We start from the raw sequence: 20496 nt of genomic DNA on the forward strand, positions 1-20496 counted from the left end.
GCTGTTTTGGATAGTCTGCTGATTATTACTGAACTATAACTACTATAACTACTGTTACTGCTGGAGCACTGTAGTTGGAGTTGTTTTGTCAATCTTTTATAGCAAATCTCAAAAAACAGTATTGAAACAGCAAAGTCATTGGCTGTTGGTGCTACAAATAAATACTTTCTTACTAAATTGAAAAATGGGAAAGGAAAGACACAGCAGAAGTTGCAAAAGATGTGACTTGGATCTCTGAAACAGTATTTATCATGTATTTGAGGTAGAAGTTTGAGAAGGGAAACAGTTAAAAAATATGACATTAGTAAACCTCACAGCTTTTGTACAGATAAGTAAGGCAAACAAAATTCCTAGATTCTGGGATATTTGCAGTAGCTTTGTCATCTTGTGTCTAACAGAAACACTGTATAACATTTTGAGGCCAGATCCCTTTCTGGTGTAGACGAATGCAGAAATATCCTTTCCTACTGCATAGAATTTTGGGCAGTAATTTAACAGAGGGAAAGTGTTCACAGTTGATTTTTGTTGTTATCAGGGCAGCTGGGATATAGTACTGTAATAAGAAATACCACTTAAGACATTCAGTAGTACTTTGTATCTACCTAAATTGTATCTACCTAAATTGTATCTACCTAAGCCGCTTGTGACAGAGAGAATGCCTGTGATATACACAGATTGTGCTATGGCCGTTCAGGAAATGTAGCTTTCTCTAAATCGTTTTAGGTCCTAGTAGTGTGAAAATGTGTGAGTAATCTTTACTTCTGCTCCACGGGCACACTGATGAACATGGCAGCTCCCAGCTGGGTGTCATTGTGCTCTGAAAGCTGTTCTTTCAACTTGTTCTGAATGTTTTTTTTTCTTTTTTCTTTTTTTTTTCTTTAGTCTCAAAGGTAACGAGAAAGCCTAGGTCAGGTTTGACAGATGAGCGCTGGTGGATTGCTGCAAGGAGACTTCTGAGATTCTTGGTGTACTACTTAAAATTATTTTCTGTCCTACAGCCAGGCTTGTGTGCCTAGTCAACAACTGTTGTATTATCAACATTGTTTAGGAGCAGAAGGTCCCAGGTCTCTTGCCCTGATAGCACCACCAGAGGTGTGTCCTTCCTCAGGTGGGTTTCAGTGGTTAGTTTATAGCTTGTCATAAAAAATTAGAGCCTTGGTTTGTCTGTAGCAGTAAGGCAGGCCAAGCTTATCTGCAATCTGCCATTTTATGTGCTTTAGCCTTCAAAATATGCTGAGCTAGCTTGAGACAGGGAAAACTAGTATGGGTGTCATGCTATGCTGTTTGAGAATGAAGCTGCTCCTCAGGCAGACTTGGGAGGATCACAAGTATTGTAGTTAGAAATTTGCAGTGGGATAAGCAGAAGGATGTGTGTCATAATTGCATTTTCAAAGACAGAAGTGGAGACTAGAAATGTCTCCTTTACCCTGGAAAAGAAACCAGCCCTTTCCCAGGGGAAGCTAATAAAATTCTGTTGATCACCTCATCCAAAGAGAAATGTGGAACATTTTATTTCAGCTTAGCTTTATCCCAGCCACGAAAAAGGAAAACGAAAGAACAGAAAATAGATGGAACAAGAGCATGCTGAATAAAAATGTTTCCCATGATGCTGGAGCAATGTGGTAAGTAGATTCTGTGTAAGCTTCTTGTGGTTGAGATGACAGTCCAAATCTTTAGTTGCTGATTCAGCATTCAGGACTAGCAGTCCTTCAGTGAGGTCAGCTATTTGGATCTGTGAGGATACCCCAGGCTTACTAGGCACTCAGCTGATGTGGAGATGAGCATAGTTTAAGTGCTAGGACGTGCATAAAATGGCATAAGTTGTGAGTCTCTGGTGGGTTCCATCATTTGCCTTTACTGTTTGGCATGTACAGAGCCATTCTTTTAGTAGCTCCAGAGAATTATTTATCCTCTTTCAGTGACACAAGATAAAGAAAAGGTGAAGGCACCAGTGAGGTTAAAGCCAGTTCTTAGGACTGAATATTTTCCATTTCATCTGAAGGATTCAGTCACGATGTGGGCCACAATATCTGAACATGGCCCCCTGGTGCTCTGGGAAGTCCTAGAGTACTTCAGGAGATGCTTGTTGCCACTTGTTGACTGTTAAAAAAGCACCATGTATGTCTGGAAGCTCTGCTAATTGAAATCTCTTGAAGAAGGACGTCTGTCAGCCTGGACAAACCAGCCCAGGCACCGCTTCATGCCACATTGCTCAAAACAGCCAATGTCTCCAACGGTACCCAGATTTCAGGCTGCACTTCAACCTAGTAATAGCATGAAATGCTGAGCTCTGTCATGGGTAACAGTGTGTAGGTGGCAAAGATGGGCAAAATCCGGGGGCATTTGCCTTTCATGTTGGATCCCATCATATTATTTCATGACATCCTAATGACTTGCAGTGGAAAGGAGGTCTGGAATGGCCACAGTGAGATAAATTGCTTTGTTCGCACAGGGATATAATCCAGAACCAAATATGAATAATCACAGTTCCTAAGAATATAATTTGTGGTCACTGTGGCCAAGTCTGAACTTAGTAAAGTTGTTGGGAGGTGGAAAAGGGAGTTTTTTTTAATCTAGTTTTTTGCCATAATAATACCGTGTGTGCACAAAATGTCCTACTGACTAACAGAGGGAAAGAAAACAAGTTTTGTGCATTAGCAGCTTTGTAAATCACAGGGATGGCACATTTTTTGAATGAGTAGCTAGATAGATCAAAGTTCTGGTATTTTAAGTATTATTCCCAAATCTTTTTGTGTTTCCTGACCCATTCTGTTTCTACTAAATGCTGTTTTGTTTCCTAAAGTTAAGAGATTCAGGGGAGCCTGATGTGTGCAGAGGCATTGTGTAAATACTGTTAGTAATGAGGAAAAAACCTTATTTTCTGCCCCAATATAAATCATATTTTTAATATATCTCTCCTTGGATGGTATCCACTGATTACATTTTTGTGTTTGGGGTATATATATCCATGAATACCATGGAACCATAAGCGTGAATGTATTTTCTATATCTCAAGAGATTAGTTCACAGTTTTTGCAAAAATATCATGGTAAAAGGAACAGAATTTCTTGTCCAAGAAGGACATGGAGCCCAACATGGCTTAAACCCTGTTGTGTTAAGTATCAAGGGTGAGAAATGCTCATCTGATAGCAAATTGCTTTGCCCATTGTGGTGTGGTTGAATGGAGGATGTAGCAGATGCCATCAATGAGACGGAGGAATAAATAAATACAGTCTGTGGTCAAAGGAAAGAAATTGAGAAATTCCCTGGAACCAAACATAAACACTTAAATGATTGCCTGATCCTGGGGGGCTTTGCAAACATATTCCTTTCCTGCTTTTACTGGAGAAATGGTTTTGGCATGGTATTTGCAACTCTTGGAGTGAGAAGCAATTCTGGGACCCTCCTATTTTCAGTTGTGTTCATAAATTGAGGCTGTTGAAGGAGTGGCTGGGAGTGAGCAGGGACTACAACAGCTTCCAAGTGTGCAAGGGGTTTGTGTTTGTATCCCTTTGGACAGGGAGGAGAATGCCAGAAAGGAGGAGGGTCAGCTGGGATCACGTCTCCCCAACCAGAGCTGGTCTTTCAGCATCTTGTTCCTCAGGAAAGGTTAAGCTGGGCTCAGCTCCCACATCCTGGTCTGGACCTTTTGTTTTCTTCATTGGGTGATGATACGTGCCAGAGTGACAAACGCCACCTTCTGCTCCACACAGGCAGAGGGACAGCACATGCTTCTGCCCAGCCCTGCACAACCTATAGGACTTGTAGGTTTTTAAGTTCTAGGCAAGCAGTGACAAAAGCTTTGTGGTTGATTCAGATATATATTTTTTTCCTCCAAAGTAAAAATTGTAGCCAGATGTATGGGAATAAAGGATTTGCAATACTTAAATTTCTGAAGCAATAATCAACTCTGCTTTATGTATTATGTATATGGCAGAGAACTGTGTCTCTGACAGGAAAGAAACACAATGATTTAAACAGAAGCATGTCCAATTATGGCCAAATGTATAGAGCAGAAGAAATGGCATTATACTTGTAATGTGCATGCTTTTCAGCTGAAAAGAAAATGGATGAGGACAGGTATGTTTTGTTATATCTTGAGATGCTGCCAAACCTTACTTAATGGGTTTTTTTTTCCCTGTGGGTTTTGTTTGGATTTTTTTTTTTTTCTTTTTTTTTTTTTCCCCTCCCCCTTTAGGAAAGGGAAAATTTAATTTAGTAACGATTTGTTCTTGTGTTTGCTGATCTCGCAGTCTTTGGTAGCCAGTGCTGTAGCACACTGCGTGAGTCCTTTGTTGCCTGTGGCACAGCATAACTGAAGGTACAAAAAGGAATTGTGGCATTATAATTAATAAATTTTAAACACGTCTTCCCATTTTGGACATTTATTTTTGAGCTCTCGGGGAATTTTTCCATTTTCATCTTCTATAAACCTAATGAGTATTACTTTTAAATCCACTGTCAGCTTCTCTGGAAGCTCAGCTCTGGTCACAGCTGTCTAAAGGCAGCAGAGAAAGGCGGACGTGAGCCGGGTCTGTTCACTCTCACTGTGCAGTAATGGACAAAAAAAATAGAAGCAGTATCCTAACATCTTGAGGTGCTAGCAATGATGTGTTATCAGTCTCCTTTCAGCCACCTTCACAGCACTAAACTGGATTGGCTTTTTCTCCTGAACTTTTAATGTACTGCCTATTGAGAGAGAAAAAAGGGGAAAGCTGAATGACCTCAAACCTTCATGTTTTATGTGTAAGTTTGCCCACATGCACAGGAGGGGGTATATGTAGCATCCCTGACGAATGTGGTTGATGTGCCACTATTTATTCTGTCAAGCACAGTTCAAACTTGTATTATTGTGGAAAATATTCTCTCAGTTTGTTCCCAGCAGTCTGATGACTGCTCAGAGCAAAGTTTCCAAATTGTGTACTCAAGTAGGACAAACTCTTCTGCAGGTTCACATGTTACAATGTACATTTAGCTGCCCTAAATGAATACAGAGTAAACTCTGTAGATTGAATTTGAATGCCAAACCTTCCACGTGAACAAGAGAGAATCTTGCCTTCCTCATGCAAGGAGGCAGCAGTATTAGAGCAACCTCTAGGATATGTCCCATGTTGATAGGACCCTTATGTGGTGGTGAATTGTTTTCACATAGGTTTCCTAGGTGAGTCCTGAGATATGCCAATTAAAATGTCTATGTTTTAGAAGATAGTGAGAGAAGGAACCAATAGTTTTGGGTTGCTAGCACCTTTACAGCAATTAGTATTAAAAGAAACAATACTCAGATGAAGGGCATGCAAAACTGCTTGAAAATCTATGGTGAATCACTCTGTACTGCTTGAGTGGTACTGGAAGAGGAAACAGAGGGTTGTAGCCTTGCTGTCAAGATCACTTCAGGATGCTGGATTTTGTTTGCCGGAAGGAAGCTTGCTAGGTAACTTGGTGGCATAAGTAAACAAGGTTTCCACTCAGGGAATCATTTCTGTGGCTGTGCAGTTAAGTCATCTTTGTGCGATGGGATTATTTGTAGCTCTTGTGGTCCATGATGTCCTACGCTGCCTCCACTTCTGCTTGTGATCTCATCAGACCAGAGCCATGGCCTCTTCCTTCTGGGTGCCAACCATTGCAGGCCGGTGCTTGTCACTGCTATGCTTGTCAGGGCCAGGCTAAGTTGGGTGATGTAGCCCCCAACAGCTCATGGCTCCTGCTGCATTCAGGAAAAAGGCTAACAGGATATTCAGATGGAAAGCATGTTCTGGTGCTGCTGGTGCATCCCATGGTGATTTCTATGGGCTTGTTTTGGTAGCACATATGGGCAGGGCAATGGATTTGGCCACCTTGACTCTTTCAGTTCTTAGCCTTGGGAAAGCACTGCCTATCCTTAGCACCAATGCCTGCACTGTGCAGTGTTGTTTGCACTCATTGCTGCCAGAGGTTATGAATTCAATTACAAGGAGAAATGTTGTACTATGAGCTGTTCATTATTCTCTTTAATTATGACTGGTATCAAAGGCAAAGGTCTCTATAGTCTGTTGCCTCCTTTCTTTCAAGTCAGCGTTCTGCTAATTGTCATGATATAATCAAGGAAGAAATGTTGTTAGTGGTTTGTTGCTTATTTACTCGTTCCTTATATTACTTTAAAGATTTAATCATTATCTCACCTTGATTTAAAACAAAAATACTCCTCTGACCCTGGTGTGATATGGCACCTCTAAATCATAGAATTGCAGGGGTTGGAAGGGACCTCTAGAGAACATCTAGTCCTGCCATTTGCTAAAGCAATTTCACAACAATAGTTGCTCAGGAAAATGTCTAAAGGAAAGTGGGTCTGGAATATCTCCAGAAAAGGAGACTTCACAACCTTTCTGAGCAGCCTGTTCCAGTGCTCTGTCACCCTCAAAGTAAATAAGTTTTTCCTCATTTTTGTATGGAATTTTCTATGTTTCAGTTTGTCTCTTGTTCTGTGGCTGGGCACCTCTGAAAAGACCATTGCCATTTTGGACCCTGCTCCCTCAACTCCTTCACTTTAAAGCCCACCTCAGAAGGTTGGCTGGCCTGCTGCCAAAGATTGTCCTGTCTCTTCTAGACAGGTGAATCTCATCCCTACCTAATGTTATAATCTTCATAGAAAGTCCCATTGTCATAAAAAAACAAACTCAAAATCCATATAATTTTCTAAGTACAAAGGCATGTTTTTTGTCAGACATTTTCTCTTGCTTTTCTAGTAAGTCAGCCTAATCTCAGGTGTAACTCACAGGACATTTTAGTAAAAGTTTCTTTTTGTAGGAATACATACTAATGTATTTTTACTTTTTAGTTGTTGTTGTTTTTTGTAAGACTCAAGGTTATACGTTGTCCTACTTATTGTGTGCTGAAATATTGTACTACCACTGTTCAGTATTATAAGAGACAGGTATGAGATATTGTGTGTTGAATGTTATTTTTAATTTCAGATTTGAATTGTTTGCTAAATGGTAAACTTGATGGTGAATAATGGAAAGAAATCTTTAGTGGTTGTAAAAAATATCTGTAGACACTCTCAGTACCCAAAATGATTTAATTACAGTTACCATTAGGAATAGGATATTTGTTTTAGATTACAGTAAGAATTAAATGGCAATCTCTAATGCTTCTGCTGGTACAATGTCAGCAGAAAATACTGAGCACCATGCAAAGGAAAATCCTCGTGTGTGGTTTTGTTTCTTACTCATTTAAACAGTACAATAACTTCCAGGGAAAAATAAGAAAAACATGCAACTATCTGGCAATGTTCTGGGGAGATATTTCTCATTCTCTCTTCTAGATGGAGATTAAAATAATCCATAACAACAACAAAAAAAAGTGTATTTCAGTCTTTCTCCTCCCTTTACTCCCCTGCTCAATTTTCTCTTTCCTGAGCAGAAAGTTACAGGTTCTGTTTTCACAACACTTCGTAAAGACTACTTGAAATATAAGGCACTTTTATTTTTCTTACTACCATTGAACATGAGGTGAGTGTGTTGTCTTAATCAGTTTCTGACTGGACATGCGCACACAGTGTTTTTAAAAATAATTCATGGCTTATACCAACCATGACAGTCTGCATCACGGAGATATAGACTGAGCCAAGTCTGTCTCCAGAGTTGAGTCCTTTAGTTTTATGTTTTTATGGGCTGTTGAAGCAGCCTGAAAAACCTCTGTTCCTGCACACAAGACTTAACCATGTCCTCACTGCCAGGACAAGAGCAGAATTCTGCTGTGGCTTACTCTATCAGTAGGCAGAAAAGACATAGGGCTCCCAAATAGGCATTAGATCCCAAATACCTGCTGAGAGGTGTTTTAATTCTTACTGTAGTCACTATCCTAGTGGTGTATGTCTGAATGTTACCAGCTACGATTTCCACATTCTTTTCCGTGATAAAGCCTGTAAAAATAAACAAGACTGCGTCTTGGCTACTGCTAAAAGCTTTTTTTCTGTGTAATTACCATATGTGGCAGGTATCCCTTATGATTTAGCTCAAGGTGCCTGCAGTGCTTAGTGTTTGCTTCTGAAAGCTGTGTGCACTATGAAAATGTAAGTTAATTCAAAATTAATTACTTACCATATAAATTGATTGAAGCTTGATGTAATTCTCTGGGATCACACATTACCTTTTGGCAAAAACCAAAGGAAAGGGCAAATGAAACATACAGCAAACTTGATCTGCTTCCAAATACATCTGTCTTTAGCAATGTTTAAAGTACAAGTTCTGTATGTGTGCAAATTCCTTTGGTAATTGATTATTTTGTTCACAGAGAATGTCTCTTTCTGTCAGCTTTTGCATGAAAGTGCGATCAGTATTAAAGCATCAGCTGGTTGACCAGCACCACAGTTCTCTAGCATGTTTGTATGTGGTAGCAAAAGGAGAGGGGTTCCTCCAGGTGCTCTCTCCAACTGATGCTGCCTGTTGTCTGATTGACCCATAACTTTTTCCTCCCCTTTGATTCTATGCAAATTACCTAAAGTCTTATTTTCATGAATAATACTTCTGAAGGAATTATTTCTCTTGTTTGAAAGTAGGTTAATTTGTTTAGAGTCTTATTTACGATTGCGAATCGTAAACACAGTTTAAAGTGGATGGTTCAGGAGCTAAGAAATAACTGGATATTGATATCTGGACTGTGATGTTCATTTTTTCTTGACTATGGAAACATAAACTCTAGTGCAGTTTTTGCAGTGAGGCTGTCCCCGTTTAGTTTGTTTGTTTGTTTTGTGTGTGTGTGTCATGCCAGGTAGATCTTGCTTTACTAGACATGACAAATTTCACCTGCTAGTTTTTAAACTTTGGTTCTGTCAAGCAGCTTGAGCTCTGCTCAAAAGCACAGAAGGAAGCAGGTTATAATATGAAGGAAATAATATGCAGGAATTATGTAAAGAACTTCTTGAATGCCTCCGTCATTCTTCTGACTTCAAGAACTTCAAAGGTAGTTTCTTGTGCGAAACACTTGGCTTGATACCAGCCATAACAAATACAGAATTGTGTTAGTATGTTCACATCAAACTTTTGCCAAGATCTGTCAAAACACCAGGTTGGCCTTCTGTATAGGCTTCATAATTGCTTTCGGGCACTTCCCTGGGTGTTTTCAGATCAGCATTAGCACGTGTTACAAAAAGTACAATCCAGAACGTGCTTCACGTCCTGTTACTCAGCATGAAGGGCACACATGCTGCTGTCTGAGCATTGTGGATATGGCAACACAGATAGTTAAAGGTAGGCTGTCCTAGTGTCCTGGTGAGTATTTTGTTAGTGTTGGCCATGAGGTCTATATCAGGTAGTATAAGAGAAGGAGAGAGAGATGGTAATTACTGAGTGAGATGAACATTGAGCTTGTATATTTCTCGGAATTTAGTAGGAGAATAGAAAAAGTAATTTTCTGTAGCCAACAGTGAAGTATCTGTATTTCTGTGACCAGCGGAGAAGCAGAAAGCAACCGTATATGGTCTGAAATTCTCTGAAGAATGTGCAATAAATAGACAGCTGAGAAGAACACTCTACAGGGTCTCATGAGCACGGCACTTCAAGAGGAAAAGAGATCTACTTCCAACTTAAGGAACAGTTAGCACTACAGGGCTTGTTTATTTAGCGTGGAGAAAAGACTAAGAGAAGTTCTTAAAATAATAAATTCTCTCTGTGTAGAATGGTGTAACAGTAAAATTGTGGTCATGAACTAGGGACATTAGATTGAGAAATGGTACTTGTTCTGGTGTGGTTTGGTGGCTTTTTTGCTTTACTATTGAATGCTCTTGTGTGTGCTGACTCAGTTGCACGAGGCACTTGGAGGCCCAGCAGAAGCATGTGCCAGCACCCAGCTTGGCTTGTGGATCTAGAAAGGGGTGGATGCCATATCATAGACACTTTATGAAAGCTATTTGAAACCATCTGCCTCATGAAAGGTCAGTGGGCATGAGAAGCAACACCACAGTGCAGGGGACTGAGGCATGGTGCTGGCTCTGTTGAGCAGTTCCTCAGAACTCAGCTGTGGAACTGCAGATTGCCAATCTGCTCCCTTTTCATGGCCATGAAAATCTGAGGCTTTGGAGGATGAGCAAAGAGAAGGGAGATGAAGCTCCTTTTACTTGCTTGTCTTGTGTGCTGTGTGTGGTCATCGTGAACAGGCCATCATCCATCCTTGGCTGTGTCCCTCTGAGGACAATTCAGATTTCTCTTCCTGTTGCTTTCTAGAAATAGTACCCAAGAAGATAATAATTGATGATGGGGAATTGCCATTATCCTGGGCTTAAACCAGTCCTGCTGAATTCCTGTTGCATTAGTTGCAATAGCTAAAAGAATTTACCCCATTGCATCTGTTGTAGTAGTTGTGAGTGGGTGCTTTCAAAATTTTCCCTGTGTATTTCTTTTCCTTTTTTAATTATTTAGACAAAAATAGTCAGTGTTGTTTCAGTAAGAATGTCTGCCAGTAACTTTAAACTTATTTCTCAAATCTAGATCATCGACAAGGAGATTAACCCCTTTGTGGACAAATGGGAAGAAGAAGGACAGTTCCCAGCACATAAAGTGTTTAAAACCCTGGGCCAAGCTGGATTCCTTGGTGTGGATAAGCCAACAGGTAGGAGAGTGTACAGCTCCTGATTATTGATGGAGACAGTGAACCATACCATTTCATATAGCATTTGCCCCAGATCAAAACCTGCTTCTGAATTCAGTGTGAAGATAACTTTTATTCCTGAGACATAGGCATGCTGCCTACCAACTGTGCAGATATAGAAGATGATGGTGTTTTTAAGTGATCAAGTTGATATTCTCCTAAATATAAATGTAAAAAAAATTAGTGATTGTCATTTTAAAGCCAGTGAAATAAATGTCACTTCAATTCTCAATGTACAGGCCATCTAGTGACTTTTCTTTCTTCTGGATCTGGTCATCATTAAGGAAATCACAGTTTGAATGCATTGAAAGCACTGTAAGATTTGGCCTATTATAGGCATTTAACCTGTACCTCTGCAGCACTGTAATGCACTGTGTCTCATCATTTGGAGGGGATGCTTGTGTGGGCTTTGGGCCACTGTATTCTAGACTGTCCTTGAACTATTCTGACACTATTCAAGCCAGAAACATGTGCAGAACAAATCATCAACAAAACAATCAGGTTCATGTTTGTTTTCTTGTATTTGTGAGAAAACATCTAGAAGCCCAGAGGTGCGGGAGGTATTTCAACTCTTCAGCTAAAATGCGTGTTCCAAGTATTTTTCATTTGCATTCAATGTAATAGATACTTATTTTTGAATACTACTGTTATGTATTCCTGTCAGAATTTTGTTTTTTTTCTCCCATTTTCTTATTCGTGGTTTAAAAGTATAAAATAAAAGCAAGTTTGCATAGGCAAACATTGAGCAATCTTATCAAATTCAAAGCAACCTGAAGTGACGTTTGAACAGTTAACTGCAAATAATCATCTATATAGAACAGCTCACACAACCTTAGCTATGCCACACCACATCTTTATGTTACTAAGGGACAGGGTTTGAACTGTATCTTTTTACCAGTTATTTTCAGAGGAAAGTTTTCTTCTTGAAATGAACTTTCATATTTTTCTACGTTCCCACTTGGAAGATTTTCCTTCAGCTAGGGCTTGCAGAGCTGGTTAGCTGTCGTTTTCTGACAAATCCAATTAGATCTGAGCTGGTATTTCTTTACAGAACTGCTGACGGATTGAGATTACACTTAAGATTTGCTTAAAGGACAAAAAGGATTATTGGAGGAATGAGGAAAAAAAACAACACCTCCACTTTCTGCCATAACTGTTTGACAGGCAGATCTGAATTATGTCATGGCGTGGTCTACTTCAGACTGCTAACGCTCGTGTTAATTGTAGTAATGGTGCCTTTCACTGCTTCCATATTATAGCTCTGACTTTGTTGTGTACATTTTAGGATGTGCAGAGGCCTCCACTGGGGTAAGGAACCTCAGTGCCAAGCATGCCATGCATGAATATTGTGGAGGTGGGAACTTTGTATAATACTCACAAAGTAGTTAGAAAAAGAGATGAATGAAATATAGAGAAGAATGGGCTTGGAGAGGCAAAGATGGGTGCAGAAAGCTGCATGCACTGACTGCACTTGCTGTACTTGTAGTTAAGAGTATTTTATCCTTGGCTTTGACACTTGTATCTATCTAGTTGTTAGTCTAATTTGTTGGAGCTCTGCAGTTGCATTTTACAAAAGCTTGAAAGAACTGGAAAAATTTCTCAGTGCTACTTTGTCACTCTCATCTGATTTTTCTGGAGCAAGATGTTAGCTACAGAAAAAGAAACAGCTCCTGCAAGATTTCTTTACCACTGTAATGATACAATAACATCAGGCAAATTCTGAAATTATGGAATGGGATGATCAGTGAAACAGTCCGATGGGTAACATCATGCTCTCAACAGAACTTATTTTGGGAAAGCATGAAATTCTTCATCTTTTTTTTTTTTTTTTTTTAGAGTACTTATGCTTGCTGTGTAACCAGTGTGTACTGGTAGCTGTAATTAAAATTAAAAAAAAAAAAAAAAAAAAGTGAAGAAAAAGTTGAGAGCTGTACCTTTTATACTCTGCCCAGCCACTTCTATTATTTAACTGCTGTGTACCAAGGAAGAGGTACTTGAAGATCTGAAGAGAAATGAGGAAGTAAAGAGCAGCCAGAAGTTTGGGGGGTGTTGGGAGAGCTCTGGAGAGGAGAAGAGGAGAGGTTGATTGGTTTGATTGGTTGGAGAGCATTTGAGACGTGGAGCCGTGTGAGTAGGAATCTGCCCTACTTTCCTTTTCCAGAACAGACCAAAATTACAATTTTCCTTTTATTCCTCCAAACCTGGATCATAAAGCATTTGTAAAGAAGACCAATTTTTTTTTTTTCTCAAAAGAGTTGATTCTAGCAGCTGCAGTTTTGAAATAAAAGTTTTTCTGATTTTATTTTCCAAGGTCATTCTGTTGAGTATTTTTTTTTTCCCCTCAGTAGAATTAATTTTGAAGCTTTCTGATTGGGCAAAAGCAATTCGCAAACTTGTTTTAAACTTGTTTTGCTTTGATAGAAGGAAACATCTGCTGGACTTCCCGTTTGCTTAAACTGGACTTCTTCCTGTGTAAACACTGTTCCATTTGTGAACAATGAGCTGCTAGATGGGAGACAGGCCTTTCCCTTTTTTTTTTTTAAGGGAACATGCCCTAAATGTGTCACTTATCACTGGAAACTTTCTCTGTATGATGAACTGATTTGGGGCACTGTTTGTATTGCAAAGGTTCCACCAATTCCCACCATCTGCAGTTGTGGGCTACAAACTTGTCAATATTTTTCCTGGATGCTTTTTTTGCAGTTGTTTATGCTTGTAGTGATATTTGCTGCAGTACAATAGTTCAAGATGTTAGTTGCAGGGGTTATGTAAACACTGGGCAAGGCCAAGCCATACACATGTATAATTGGAGAACGCTGAGGATGATCAGTGCATTTAACCTACTGTGCTCTCTGGTCAGTCCTCTGCCAGGGAATGATAATTTTCTTTAAATCATTTTTCTGCTCTGCTATTCCTTGAGGGTGGGGGGAAGGGGGGAGACTGTATGTTATTCTCTTTTATTAGGAAATTCTTTCTACTGGTAAAATAAATGGTGAAAAAGTAAATGTTAATTGTGAATAAAAAGTATCATTTTGCTATGTGCAATATGTGTTTTACAGAATCACTTCATTCAGCCTGAAGTATTTAGTTTGAGGGGAAAAAAGATAGCATCTCCAAATACTTATTACACTTCATTTATGTTTACTGTGTGTTTCTCCTCAAATTATAAAGTTTCTGGGCTTTTGAGGTATTGACAGTCCCAAAACTAAAGACATAAAATATTAGGGTAGGCAGCAAAAATATTTTAAACAGCCTTGATAATTGGCCATTGGAGATTCCATAAAGGAAGTGGGCAAGACATATTTTTTTTGGAGCATTTTATGTGCAGATTAGATGAGATATTGGAGTAAAAGCTGAAAACATCCATGTGGTCTTTTATAATCTTATGGTTTGTAAATCAAAGCCTTGGCTGTTAGTAAATTTTAGGTTGTGTTGCCAAAGACACAGGCCCCAAATATGCTGTTAGATGCCTGTAAAGCTCTGCATGCCAATGCAGATGACTGAAGATTGTTTTTATCAGATGATGAAGTACAGAAATCCTACTGTAAAGGCTCAGGGAAAGCAAAGGGGAGGAAAAAAAGCTTGCAGGAGGGCTGCGTCTTCTGTTGTGTGTCTGCATACAGCTGTGCTGTGAGACATGAGCAATAACATTGCCTGTGCTGGGTATTTCTCTAGCAGTTCTCTAGCAGTTTCACTGGCAGTCCTGTAGGAATTCTGAACAGAATGCATTTACATGCACTAATGATTATGATGGTATGTCCAGACAGTAGCTTTAATTTAATCCTGTCAAACAGTTTGCAGTGCTCTTGCAGAAATACGTTCCTAAACACATGAGGAGAATCAGGAGAGTGTGTTGTAAGGCTTCCCATACATGGGAAAGGATAGATTTACATTATCTCCTTCCCATAGCACTGGGATGTATGCCAGATTTCGGACTGGATAAAGTAATAAGCAGTGTGTTCTTGTCACCTGAAACAGATGAGCATCTGATGCAACAAAACAAGCTTCAAATGATGGATTGCAGTGCAGTTGGAAAAGCCTCCTTTTGTATGTGCGTATGTACTGAATGTGACAATACAAACCTGCACCATCCTTTGAAGTTAGTTCTGTTGTTTTCCTCACAGATTATGTTTCTCTTGTAAGAGGAGACCTTGTGAGCACTTGGTACTGGGAAGACACTTTTAAAGTGTGCGTGGGGGGCTGTCTCTTTCTTTCCTTTCTGTAATACTAAGCCTTATTGTTTGGAATTAACAAAAGGACATTGGAGAATTCTGCCACTACAAAGGGATTTTTTCCATGGTATGGATGAAGTGGAGTTGTGTGGTTTTCAGTGACTAACTGTAACAAACTTTTTAAGGTGTACCTATGGATTGAAATGAAAAGGGATATAGTTGCCAATAGAGAATTCATTTGCCTCCCAACATTCTGTATGTCAGGAGTGGACTGAATACAGTTCTTTTGAGTTTAAGCATAGCCAGCTGTGCTCCAGATGTTTGGGAGGAGGGCATTGTGCTGTGTATTAAGGTACCAGTGATCAATAAATCAGCAGTTAGGAGGTGCACTTGTTTTACAATCAAGAGATAGCTTTGAAATAGCCTTTGAAGAACAATAAGCCCCAACTAGTCATTGCTTTATTTGAAGTGAATTGCTGACAAAATTCGTGATGGATGGCAGTGGTGTGGACATCTCAGTCAAATTAAGAAATTTTAGGTGATTGTCTGACCTTCTTAATGCCAAGGAAAACATTACTATGTGTATATATAGGAGTTCTGTGTGGGTGATTCTTTTCTCTCTTGTGAAATGAGAAAGTGCAGGATGAAATTTCTGCTCCTGGCCGGACTAGGAAATGGATGCTTGAGTTTTGGGTTTGTGGGGTTTTTTTTGGTTTTTTTTTTTTGTTTGTTTATTTGTTTGTTTGATGCTCCACGTGACTGGGGAGCATGGGTGCTTCATTCTTTATGTCTGGTTAGGAACTGCAGTGGAACCTTGGGAATAGCTTGTTTGGCTATCTAGCAGCAGAGAACAGACTTGCTGAAGGACAGTGAGTCTTTGAGGAAGAGATAATCTTCCTTTAAAGTTGTTGTTGATAGAGGGATCAGATTAGTTCCTGGGATTCCGCTTTTGTATTTGAGATGAAGCAAATCCTCACACCTGGGGCTTGTAATGGAGGACCAGACAGTAATTTGTCCATTTCAGGTATGCATATACCAGTACTTCTGGGGCAGACTAGGAATTTATGAAAGCTGATACCTGTACTCCATACTGGGGGATACTGGGGGGAAAAATAAATAATAAAAAAACCCAACAACTTAATTCCTGTAAGAAGTTAGAGGTGTCTGCAATTAAGTACGTGAGCTCTTGGTGTTCCATGACATATCTGCTATGCTGAATTCTCTTCTGCATCTCTCAAGCTTCACACAGCTGACAGACCCAAGTGGTGTCTGGAATCCAGCTCACAGCACTTTGCCTCGCCTGTTTCTGAGGGACAGCTGGCAGCACCTGTGCCCATGGTATGGTCCCCCCTTCCCAGCCAGGTGTCTGAGGGCAGCTGTGACATTGTTTGAAGGTCACATGAGATGGAGCACCAGGATGAGATCCTTGATTTCCAGAAGCAGAGCTGTGGTCTTATCTACTGCCTAACTGGTTCTGCCTTTTTATCTGTGCTGATGCTTCAAGCTTCTGAAGAGAGGAATCCTCTCTAGCCAGAGTTCTGTCTGTTCCCTGGTGCTAAAACTGCAGCAATAATGTTTTTTTGTATTCAATGAAGAGGACCTGCGTGCTGCTCTGAGGTCTAGATACTGAGACATTAGCCTAATATAACCTGTGGGACAGAACCAATTGGACTAATTGGCACTGAACTGAATAAAAAAACTGGGTGGTATTTCTCACTGTAACATCATGAAAAAAAACAGTGGAATCAGGATTCCTGGTAGTATCTTGTGACCATTTATATGGAGATGGACCTGTTTCAAAAGCTGTAGTTGAACAATTCTATTAAATTTTGTAGATTTTAATATTTTATCTGTATGTGAGGTGCTCATTTTTTCATTTTCTCCCTGTTCCCTTACTTTTAAAGATCAATCTATGTACCTACGGTTAGAATTTCTTTCAGTTTCATAGAGAAATGCTGAGTTTGTTTTTGAAGAGGTATATCTGCTAAAATCTGATGTTCTTAATTTTATGATTGTGAATAGAAAAAAAATGTGCATCAGGGAGAGGAGCTGAATAAATTAAAGAAATAAGAAATATTACAACACCTTCAATATAGGGATCAAGACAGTATCAACTAAGATATTCTTTTTGGAAGATTCAGTTAAAATAATTGAATTTATCTGTGTGCTTCTCTGGATCAAATGGCAAGGCTGTCACTTGGCAAAGCTTGGGCCAACAAGTGTTTTGTATTGAAAACCCTTGGTATTAGAAGTCTCTTTAGCTTACAGTTAACTGTTAACAGAAACTGTCACAGTTTCGTAAGTGTGACTCTAGATTCTTGACACCTGTCATATACCTAGATGGCATAATGAGAATGCTTTCTGAAAAGTATAAATGCACACTTAATGCATTTATACGTGTCATTACAGTGAGTGTGGGAAAATAAACTTTGTGCAGTATAGCTTTCATTTGCATTTGCGTTATGCTGGGACTAAAGGTTGATTCCATTCCTGGGACCAGAATAGAGAAAAATATTGTGAAACAGTCATTCTGAGGTTGACGCAGAAATTGTTGAGGAGCTATTAACTTGTCAACATTTGCAGATCCTATAGGTCAATAACAAGATCACACATTTTGAATGACAGCTGGCCTGAGGAAAGTGTGTTGTTCCTAGGTTAGTGCTTCTATGCCCGATACTTGAGCAATACAAGAAGCTGGTGTCCTGCATAAACCAGAACACATGTAGCTGTATAAGAGGAAATGAGAGAGAGGGGAAAAAAAAAAAAGAAAAATAAATCAGTTTATGTTGATCTAGTCTATAATGATATAATTTTTCTAATTGCTACTGACCCAATTAATGCAAAATCATTATTACATCATTATTAGGTATCATTAATAATCTAATCCATGCTGATATTGCATAAGCCCTTAATCATCCCACTGCTGGTAAGGGAGATCAGAGTTCCCCATACCAGTGAAGTGTCTTTAAATAGAAGTGAAAAATGGATCTTGGCAGTATCTTTCTCCTCTTCTGACAGGTAGCTAACACTGCAGCCACTTTTGTGAATTTTGTCCTTATCCTTGTCAGACAGTGCTAGGACTTCTCCTGCTGTAAACTGGGCTTGTGGAGAAAGTGGTAATCGTTTCTGGAATTATCCTAGACAGAAGGACAGTCTGAGGCACTGGCCCACTCTTTATGGTTTTATGTGTGTCTGACAACCTGATATGAAGTGTTGTGTGCATACTTCTGTACTCATTTGCTACATGGTAAAGAAAAAAAAAAAAAGAAAAAATAATGCTGATACGAAGAGTGAAGCTCCTTTGTGCTTAATATGTAGATTTATACACTTGCAGCTTTCTAATTTGATGGAATGCAACAAGTGAATTTTGAATTAATGATGCAGAGAACTGAGATGGCAGTATTTTTAATCATGCTGTGTTGTGTGACATAGATATCACCATTTCACAATAAGCCTGGAAGCGAACACATCTTCTGTGATGTTATGTGACATGGGTCTTATGCTTGTTCTGCTTTTAGGTCTATTGTGATTTCATTGCTTACCTTCACGTAGTACTGATAGGCACACCAGAGACTGTGTGATACCCTCTAGCAAATGAAGTAAGAAATGAAAAAGAAAAAAATGTTTTCTTCTTCTGAAATGTTTCTAAAAGCTATTAAAAGGTGTGAGGCATATTGTAACATGCGCTCTGATGAAGTGGTGCAACCATATTGAAAATCTTTTACAGGTTTAGACTAAATACTGCACTGATTTGTAGATGTGTGGTCAGTCCAAAGAACCGATCCATTCTCTTTCAGAGTCTTTGTTAATTAATCAAATTTTAAAATCACATGATTTTTTTTTTTTTAATTTTTTTTTTTAAGTCGGGGTACACTGGAGATAGTAATGAATGATTCTTTAAAACTTCAAAAGTATAGCTCTTTTGAGCAGTCTTACCACTGCAAGACAATGGTTTGGTTCATTTCTGGGGAGGCAAGCAGGGATTTTGTGCCATTACAATTTGTGTAGCATTATCAGCTGTGTGTCTTGCAGTTCTGAGGGTTCTGTGAATTCCTCATTGGGGTGGGTAAGCAACAAGAGTCTCAGGCATGTGCAAATGCTCTGTCCAGCTGTAATACGTATCCAATGTGGAGAAGTAATATTCTGTACTGAATAGTACTTTGTAGTGATAAGTGTGACTGTATGTATATATGTTATACATTTATATGACATACTGCAGTAAATGTTTCATTTTATATTTCATTTATGTTTCATTTTATACATTGATTTTTATAGGTAGAGAAGGATTTTTTAATCATTTTTGTTGTTTTAAAGTCTTTGTAAAACTTGAGACAATGAAATATCCATTTAGTCAGCTTGGCCAGTTGTTTGGTTTTAAATTATTTCAAAGTCCTGTCTCCATTTGCTATGTAAGGTTCATATTTCAAATCTTACTGTTGAAAATAACAGCACTGTAACATAACTATAGCTCAATGCTAAGATACCATAATTTGTAGCAGTAAGAAGGCAGTAAGAAATCTTTGTGAAGATTTTTGTTTCTATCACATAACCAAAACTACTGTGGGGACTCCTGATGGGAAATGCATCTGAATGCACTGAAACCTGCAGCTGGCTTTGGGGTCACTTGGAGATTAGAGCTGCCCCCACATGGTTACCTTGTGGTCAGCTTCCAATCCAGCTGCAAACTGAGCCAAGTGAGCACCATGCCCCAGGTGTATTGTCCTCACCTCAATGGTTGGCAGTCACAGCCTACTTGTCCTGCTCCTTTTTTTGGGCACTTTGGTCTCTTAGCTAATCAGACTGGAGTAGTAACCAGTACTGGCTGATTTTTCTTGTTATTTCCTAGGTTCATTTTTTTTCATCATCTTTTATTCTCTCCAGAGAAATATGCCTCCACTGAATGAAGAGTGAGCTGTGGATGAGTGTTTAGAAGCATGCCAATGTGATTGCTGTCCATACTGCCTGCCTATAGCATCTGAGAGCAGTGCATACGCACAGCAGAGGAGCACTGTGTCCTCTTCTCCTGTGCTGCCCTTACAAGAAATCACATCCCATCTTCCAGCGCCATGCTGAAATTTGTTATGAGCACCAAAATTCAGCTCAGTAACATTTCCCAGGGACTGAGGGGCCAGCCTCTCTCTAGGCTGGCTGTGTCCCAGGCTGAGCTGTGACCTGCTGTATTCCACATGAGACAGAAGTCATATGTCTGGCTGACTTGCTTTTTCTTCCAGCCCATGGTCAGGGACCTTGCCTGACATAAATTTATTTAATCTGTCGTCTTCTGTTCACTGCTAAATGAGTAATCATTATTCTGGTTTATTTTCACATGAAAGAAAGGATTATTCATGTTTCAGAGTATTTTACAATTAGGTTTGTCACCCATTTCCTAGAAACTTAAAATGGTCTGCCAAATAGATGGCTTGAACTGAATAAACACTTAAACTTTATACTTTAAGGAGACATGATTTCAGTGCAGTTTGCTAAAACAATTAGGTCTAGAATACACAGGTATACAATCTTTTTAAGTCTGTCATAAGAGAAATGTATGGACTCTCACATAGGCAACGCTGTCTGGGCAGCTGTCTTACGGGGTTGACTAGAAAACCTGGTGCTCCTCAACCTGCCAGGTACCCATTAAACTTTTGATCATGCAACATGAGATAACCTTTAGCTCTTCTAAGTGTGTGCTTACATACATTGT

At 39.3% G+C, this 20496-nt stretch overlaps 1 protein-coding gene and 1 long non-coding RNA gene across 3 annotated transcripts in view; both read left to right on the forward strand.

Annotated features, from left to right (window-relative positions):
• The window catches only part of LOC128085269 (probable acyl-CoA dehydrogenase 6), a 79871-nt gene that overhangs the window by 2812 nt on the left and 56563 nt on the right, over positions 1 to 20496 (forward strand). For both annotated transcript variants that reach the window (XM_052692411.1, XM_052692412.1), the window contains exon 2: positions 10464 to 10584. In XM_052692411.1, the coding sequence (XP_052548371.1) occupies positions 10464 to 10584 (121 nt within the window). The remainder of the gene's footprint in view (positions 1 to 10463; positions 10585 to 20496) is intronic.
• Positions 625 to 10435, forward strand: LOC128085280 (uncharacterized). The gene is made up of 3 exons (XR_008208871.1): positions 625 to 1622; positions 3957 to 4080; positions 4950 to 10435. It is a non-coding gene; the product is annotated as an uncharacterized LOC128085280 (long non-coding RNA).

This window comes from Tympanuchus pallidicinctus, unplaced genomic scaffold (genome assembly GCF_026119805.1).
Source record: "Tympanuchus pallidicinctus isolate F22 unplaced genomic scaffold, pur_lepc_1.0 scaffold3, whole genome shotgun sequence".
In the NCBI taxonomy this organism is placed as follows: domain Eukaryota; kingdom Metazoa; phylum Chordata; class Aves; order Galliformes; family Phasianidae; genus Tympanuchus; species Tympanuchus pallidicinctus.